Here is an 8018-nt window from a genome sequence, read left to right as displayed (position 1 = left end):
TCAGCTCTTGTTTGTGTGTGTCCATCATGACCAAACTTCAGGTGAATAGTGAGGGGAACAATTTTTCGTTCATCTGCTGTGCCAAACAACAAACAATCCTGTTGGGTGTTCCACGTGCTTGGCAAGTTTTGCACGACCATCGTCTATCAGATCTGGAGTGGAGTTTTCTTTCAGTGATTACAACTTGCGATCGTTCTACAAACATCCACGTAGCATGCAGCACTTTTTAGTGACTCGAGGGTCCTGTTTTGCTGTTTCAAAGGGAGTCGTGCATTCTTGAGCAGTTAATTTGTTTGTTCTTCAGTGCTTGTATTTTTTCGTTTGTTCCTGGTGGCGCAAAGTAACTTTGATGATTTGAAAGGACTTGAATCCTTAATTGAATTAGCGATTTTTTTTATTAAGGAACCAACAAGTGAATGGTACACAAAATTAGGAGAAACTGTTGGTTGAATGGACAATAATTGTAGCCATAATTATCTACCCAGTTTAAGTACTAAGCTCAACAAGTTGTTTGGCTCCACAAGTTTCAGTTTCAGGCCAGGTACCCGAATTCACCAATTCACTTACTACCATTGTTCTTTGGAAATTGAATAGCTCCTTGATCACCTGGTTGCTTGAGAAGAAACTTGATGTGTTTGTTCTCTACATTGGTGAATGCAGCCACTAACTGTCCATTGTGGATAAACTCCAGACCAACTCTTCTTTCAATTTATTCTTTGTTCTTTGCAGGGCATCAACAATGGTTTCCCTTTTAAAATATTAGTTTAAAGGGCTTGTTAAAGCTGTTTCCCATTTCATAAGGCACTGTGGTTGCCAGATTCACTTTCAAACTTATCATGGAAACGTAAATCAATACCAGTGAAAAGTCAGTCCCTTGAATTGTTGATAGAAAATTAATTTAAATGCATATTGAACCATCAGTTGAGGAATATTTTTTTTCATTCCCACTTTGTGAACCTAACATACATTGCTGCAGTTTGTTTATTGCTTGGTCATTCAATGTCTTGATCACATCAAAATATTTAATTTTTGGGTATTGTGTCAGGCCTTCATAGAGACACTATCTTTATCTAAAGACTTAACTGGTTGCTTTTTGGAGCCCTTTTGTGGGGCACATTTAGATAGGCAGGAAATGTTCCACATTTTATGGTAAATAGTTCTGCATGGTTTTAAGGAATATTGCAGCCAAGTCTAATTGAATATGAGACTAAAATATGCTGTTTCACATTTTGTGAATTTAAAGGCTATTAATATTGTTTGCGCTTGTTTTAAAAGGCTTAAGGTTGGCACTCAAAAGTGTTCCTTCAATAATCTTATTCTGTAAATTTTACCTTGTGAGAATTGGATTAAGGCCAGTTTTTTCTTCTAGCTTCTTTCCCCAGTGCCCACTGAGAATGGAGTTGATTTGGTTTTGCCCAATGTTGAAAGGTGAAACAATGCCTAAACCAGCTGCACGGAATACTTCATGGTGCTTTTTTACAAACATGGGCATGAGGGTGCTCGTAAGCATCTGAGCATTGTTTCGCATGCTAAACTGTTATTACAAATAATTTATTTCTCTCAGAGAGTGTTCTTTTTGTGTCAGTCATTCAAAAATTGTTGGAATCGCTTGTTTGAGCTGTTGGATGAAAGAGGCGGGACATTTGATGAGGCCCTCCAGGGGGGAGGGGTCCTTGTTTCCTTTAAATATTTGTTTGTGTTTCCTTGTTCCCCAAATTACTTTCAAACTTGTTCCCAAATTTGTGATCCCTAAAATTTAAATTGGTTTCTTCCCTTGTTCCCTAAAATATTTTGATATTGTCACTCTGTTCCCCACTTCAAATTAGCCATGTTCTCTTCTTCCCCAAAACCCCTGGGAGTGCCTCTTTGATGTTGATTCTCTTATTGGCCTCATAGTAATTCACTGTAGAATTGCAAGACACAGCAAGTTCTTATTTGGGAGTGAGGGAAAAGTTTTGAATCAATTTTCGCACAATACAAGAAACACAATTTTGACTGCCCCTTCTGGTCTATTCTAGATCTTGCTCTTTTCGGACATGAATCAGCTTGTTTGCACCTTTCTGGCGACCTGCTGGAGGGCAAGCTCTAGAAGCTCTTCCTCAGTGAGCCTTCGCTGAAAAACTTTCCAAGTCTGGCTTTCCCGTGTTAGGGGCCGAGGTTTTTGTGCAAAATTCTTCAGCGACTTCCTTGCAGCCTATAAACGGTGTTCCTTCGAGCAATGGTCAGTAAAAGTGTTGTAGAGCGTATACAAATTTTCGCTACTTAAAAACGTATATTTACACGAAACAAATATCAACTTGGCAATTTTCCTTTCCCGATACTCCATTTAAAATTCACGTGAGCGTTATTGATAAAGGGCCAGAAAACCATTTAATGGCAATTTTTTTGTCAACAAACATGGGTTGTCGGCGAGCAGAATTCGAACGTAAGCTGTTGTGCTTTGGCTGTTATTTGTGTTTTTTCTAACTATTCTAAGACGAATTCAGGCTGATATTTTCGAATCAAGTGTAAGAAGACGGCAAAACCGTATTGATAATGTATTTATTTGTGTTAACTTCGCGAATAAAGACTTTGGTCGCATCCTTTCGACGGGGTAGATCGACAGCAATGCCATTTACGCACAACCGAAATGTACTGTTTCCGGTGAAAGGGCAAATGATTGACAGGATAGCACGGTTTTGACTGCCGCGCGCACTGCGGGCGCGGGTTCCGTATGCAAGGAGTGTTAATCGAAGTAACAACCCCAAATGTGGGAACTATCGAGGGCAGCTTCGATTCGACAATTGTAGTTTCTCCTTCTCTGGATAGGAAATCATTATTTTTTTCGCATTTCACGCGCTGAATCTCTTTATGCTCTTCTCTCAATCTAATCGGATGTGACCCGAAAGTCTCGCTTCCGCACACTCTCAAACGGACACCGCTGAAACTGTGAATACCCAAACATCTAATTAAACATCTATCAAATATATAGATTTAGCCAAGCCTAAAAGCGGAGCTCCCTTATTCGTACTGCCTGTAGGGTTAGCGAAAATAAAAGGTTTCGAATTGTCCACGTTTTGATGTTTCCGGCTGCTGCTTTAATAATTAATGAATTCCACGGTAAATTTTACGCTAAATATCGCATGAATCACGAAGCGATGAGTACGATAGCGGTTTTTTAAGTGAAATTTACTTTGCAATTCACCAGTTTGGCAATGAATTTTTCTTGAACCGCATGAGTTTTAAAGGAAAACAAGCACACCCTCAGCCACAACAACACTCAAACACTTAAATAACGTTTAGGTGCTTTGAACAAACCTCCTAAAACACAATTTTACGAGAGCTTATTGCGATTACGTATTTATAACATAAGGGCAAAGTTTTCTTGTCTGTAGAGGCACATAGAAAACCAGTTGGGCAAACGGATTAAAACGCATTCAAGTTGTTCGATCGCATTATCATCATTTATCCGTTCTCCAAGTGGAGAATTGGGCTGTAGGCTCTCTGCCTCAAGGCTGTTCTGTCCTCCGCAGCCGATGCTGCTGCTGCCCATGTTCCTAAACCGTTCTCTCTCATCTCTCTTTCGATAGTCCTTCTCCAAGTCTCACGCGGTCTACCCCTTTTCCGTTTGCCTTCAGGCACCCATGTTAGAGCAATTCGTAGATGTGAGCAATGGTCCATTCTGAGGACATGGCCCAACCACGTCCATCCCCTCCTTGCCACTTGCTTACTTATTGTCTCCAATCCTGCTCGTTTGTTACCCGCATTGGCCAGTAGATCTTAAACATCCGACGAAGGCTCTTATGTAAGAATGCATCCAGTTTTTTCTCATCTGTTTTGGTCATTCGCCAGCACTCACTACCATACAACAACACCGAGAGGATATTAGATTTGAAAATTTTGGTCTTAGTATTGTAGGTAAATTTACTGCTCTTCCAGATTTTATCCAACTTACTATATGCAGCCCTTGCTTTCCCTAACCTTGCTTTGATGTCTTCTTCTGTGCCACCTGACTTGCTGATGTATGCACCCAAGTAGACAAAACTTTCTACATCTTCAATATCTGTGTATTTCTTTATGTGGGAACATAGTTGATGCAATAGCAAGATTGTTCAGTGCACAGAAAGACACAAAGCGCTCCCCGTTGTCGCTTCTCTCCCCTATCATACCAAACTTTCCTACAATGCCTTCCTCTCCTAGTTGATGCTCACCCACTTTTGCATTCCAGTCGCCTATGACCAAGAGCATATCGTGCCTCGGCACCTCGTCCACGATCTTTTGTAACTGTTCATAGAAGTCGTCTTTCACCTCGTCGTCTGCCTCATTGATTGGGGCATAAACCTGGATAACTGTTGTCTTGATGAAGCGCGAGAAGAAGCGAGCTTCTATGATGCGGTCACTTATCGGTCTCCAACTGTCTAGACATTGGGCGGCCTTCTTGGACATGATTATTGCGACCCCACTCTGATGTACATTGTCGTCCCTGCCCGAGTATATGATGGTTTCACCTGTTCGTGCTTTCAACCGCCCAAATCCTGACCACCTGCATTCACTTATCCCTAATATACCAATGCCATAACGCGTCATCTCAGCTGTAATGTGGGCTGTTTTTCCTACCGAGAACATAGTTCTCACATTCCAACATCCCACCTTTACTTTAGTTTTGGGGTTTGCCAACGAGTTGTTCGGAGAATGGGCTCCCTTTCGGCTTTCACCCATTGTCGTCATACTTCCGTCAACCCAGCTAATAAAGGCATGGTCTGGGGTCCGGCAAGTCGTTGTTTTTCTCCCATTGTAGCCTGTATAAATCGAGATTTCAGTTTCCGTAATCACAATGTTTTATGGGGTGAGGTGATTGGCCTCACGCCCAACCCCCAACCTGGAGGGCCAGGGTTTTTCTGTGAGGGTTTTCCTTCCCTTAGTCACATATTCCGGTTATTTGAAGGCGCCGAACACTCGCCTTTTGCCACTGTCGCTCAGCTGCTAGCTACCGCTAGCATTACCAGGGGCTACGGTAACGAGGACGTGCGACATATGACTTCACTGGTAGAGCCTATATTAGACGGAGAGGCATTTCTCAGCATTTACGAGGAGAGCATTGGTGACCTTTGCTAACCCCACTAAGACCCCATACCAGTGCTTAGCCCCCCGATCGCATTATAGAGCAAAACAAACAAACAAATCAACTTTTTCTTTATATCCAAAAGAGAACAGATGATTGTTTTTTTTACTTCCAGTTGACAAAAAAAATTCGATTTTCATTCCTAATCAAAGGAAAAACCGATTAAACCACTTTTTGAAAATAACAAACGGTTTATTGCCCAAGGAAAGAATAAGAAGAAGAAGAAGAATACGGTTAAACCAAGAGATTAAGAAGAAAGAATAAGAGCGGCTACAGAAAGCTTAATAACGACCCAGAATCCCAGATGGCCAACGGCACGGCAAAAGATCTCTCAACTGAACTGCACGGCTTTGTTTGGATCAATAAGATTTTCGTCATCGAATTTGTCGTCATTTTTATTATGAACGCTTACACGATCACCGTCTTTCCAAGAAACCAAAACTTGTGCAAGCGAACGACTTATCTGATCATAAATCTCACCGTAGCGGATTTACTGTCGGGAGCAGTTTCAGGACCCTGGGAATTATTTTACATGCATCGGACGTCGGACCTCCATCCTGGTTTTAGCTGGCAAAAATTGAGTAGCGTGATATTTCTGAGCATATTTACCATATCCACCTTGACTAATCTTTCTTTAATCTCCTTAGAACGCCTTCATGCAACAGTTTATCCGTTTCGGCATTGTTCAATTGGGAAAAACGTGTATTTTAAAGCCATTATTTTCGGTTGGCTTTTATCTTTATTGATCTCATGTGTGGACGCTGCTCTTTTTGTCTTTATGCCGGTTAATTTTTTTTTACGCCTGGGCATCACATATCGTGTTTGCTCTTCTGATAGTCTCGTTCTCTTTCATAATTATCATAAACAACGTCCACAAACATCCTCCTCCAATGCCTTATGGCACAGTTGCTGATACTGGTACCAAATTATCATTAACACTTTTTATAGTAGTTGTTGTATCTGTGGTGACGACTCTGCCGTGGGCTTTATATGCAGCCATCAAGCCTATGTATATTTGGAACAGCAAGCCCCAAACTGAGAGTGGCTTCACCATCGTCCATGGACTCTACTATGCGTGTTCAATTGCAAATCCATTGATTTATGCCATAGGAATGAAACGGTTTAGGAAAGCGGTGATCAAAGGAATCCCCTGCAAGAGGTCACTGGATGAATCAACTTAATCAAGCAATTGAACTTGACGCAGACTGACGCTTGGGATCGTAACAATCTTCTTCCCAGGATCTCTCCTAAACAAAGGAAGAGCGTAAGATTAGAGCAATGGTACTAGTGTAGCACGTGCATTAGGAGTGCGAGTTTTTTTCCTTGTGCGCCTGCGTGTGCGTCATTAAACAAATGCATGAGGCTCATGAATGGGCCCTGACCAATCTCTCCCAAGGATCTCCACTTGATAGGCGAGGCTGCTGTTGAAGGGCTCTTTGTTGCTTCAGTTTGCAAACGTAGCATAGACAAATCCATTGTTCCTTTACAATGGAAAACTTCGAGGATGGACATTATCTACAAGAAAGGTGATCGCTCAGACAGGAGCAAATATAGCCCCCTACAGATGCCATACGCTCCCAGTAAATTGCTGGGGGCCTTGTGTGTGGTTTACAACCGAAATTGGCCACATAAGTGATAATCAATGGGGATCTCGCCGAGGAGGGGCTTCTAATATATTTAACTGAAACTTGGAGAAACGCAGTTAACGATGGGAAGTGGTTGGCGTAGTGTTCATCGACATCCATAGGTCTCTTGATAACTGTCCACCCCATATGTTGATACAAACTAAAGGGCTATCGGTCTAACTGGAAATAGGCTTGAATGGATATGCTAAGGCATAGAAAACAGTTTGCTGTGGCTAGTGGCAAGTCAGTTTAACGTGATGCACCACAAGGCTCCTTAATGGGACAATTAAGGCACAACCACGTAGAGCCCCTCTGCAAATCGTTCCGAAGCAAGGACAATCAATTAAAAAGAGTAAGGTGTTTACTAACTAACACACGTAAAACTATTTACTTCTCTAGTATTGTACCCACTGTTACATACTGTAATCTAGTGTGGGGTACATCCTCACCATCCCTGATCAATGAAATAGATCACACAAATGCAGGAGCAGCTAAAATAGTATTTAGATTACATAATGATATTTCTGACAAGGATGCTTTTGCAGGCACTCTTTGGCTATCTATCAGTGACCTGTACAAGATGAAGCTTTTAACGCTTATGAACAGTGTGCACACTAACCAGCCAAAATTTCAAGTTTGGTTAGCTATAGTTTACCTCATAAATACACGCTACGTAACAGAAATAACTCCACAGTACCACGTTGTTAATCAGTTTTAACTTGGGCAGAACCACATTAGCGTACAGAGGACCAATGGCTTGGAACCTCCTTACGGAACAATTAAAAACTCTCCTATCACTACAACGCTTTAAGTCATAACTAAAGAATAAAATGGGACCTGGTTACAAATATCAGTTTCTCAAAGGAAGCCTGTCTCAATAACAACAAACACTCTGACTTTTCATTCTATTAACCTTTTTTAAATTTTATTCATTTCATTAGTTTTTCCTCGAGCCTCATTTTAGTGTTTTAACTTTTATGTTTTTTGCTTCAGCTTCTTTTTAATGTTTTAACCTAGTGATTTTAGTACAAGTAAATAGCTTCTTAATTTAATATTCTTTTTAGCATTCAGATAATTGCATTTGTATAATGATGTACATGTAAATATTTAGCAAGTCCACATCAGCGTATGCTGCCTTTAATTCAGCCTGCTTTACCAAACAAAGCATGTATGCATGGGCTCAGAATCGCGAACATTCGCACACCCGTGCGTATTGTAATACAAAGGTATCTGAATGAAAGGACTGTATAATCTAAGTGCGGGTTATTGACCAAGCATGGTAGTGATCCCCG

At 41.1% G+C, this 8018-nt stretch overlaps 1 protein-coding gene across 1 annotated transcript; it reads right to left on the bottom strand.

The window, feature by feature from the left end:
• Window positions 1-4035: 4035 nt before the first annotated feature.
• LOC138040056 (craniofacial development protein 2-like) lies at window positions 4036-4707 on the bottom strand. Its single transcript, XM_068885848.1, has one exon. The coding sequence runs from the start codon at window positions 4705-4707 to the stop codon at window positions 4036-4038; it is 672 nt and encodes a 223-aa protein (XP_068741949.1).
• Between the last annotated feature and the right edge of the window lie 3311 nt (window positions 4708-8018).

Source organism: Montipora capricornis, chromosome 3, assembly GCF_036669925.1.
Source record: "Montipora capricornis isolate CH-2021 chromosome 3, ASM3666992v2, whole genome shotgun sequence".
Classification (NCBI taxonomy): domain Eukaryota; kingdom Metazoa; phylum Cnidaria; class Anthozoa; order Scleractinia; family Acroporidae; genus Montipora; species Montipora capricornis.
The sequence above is the reverse complement of the archived record's forward strand: the minus strand, read 5'-3'. Positions and strand labels throughout refer to the sequence as shown.

Coding starts and splice junctions, on each gene's coding strand:
- LOC138040056 (XM_068885848.1), bottom strand. CDS start 4,707: ATGACGACAATGGGTGAAAGCCGAAAGGGAGCCCATTCTCCGAACAAC.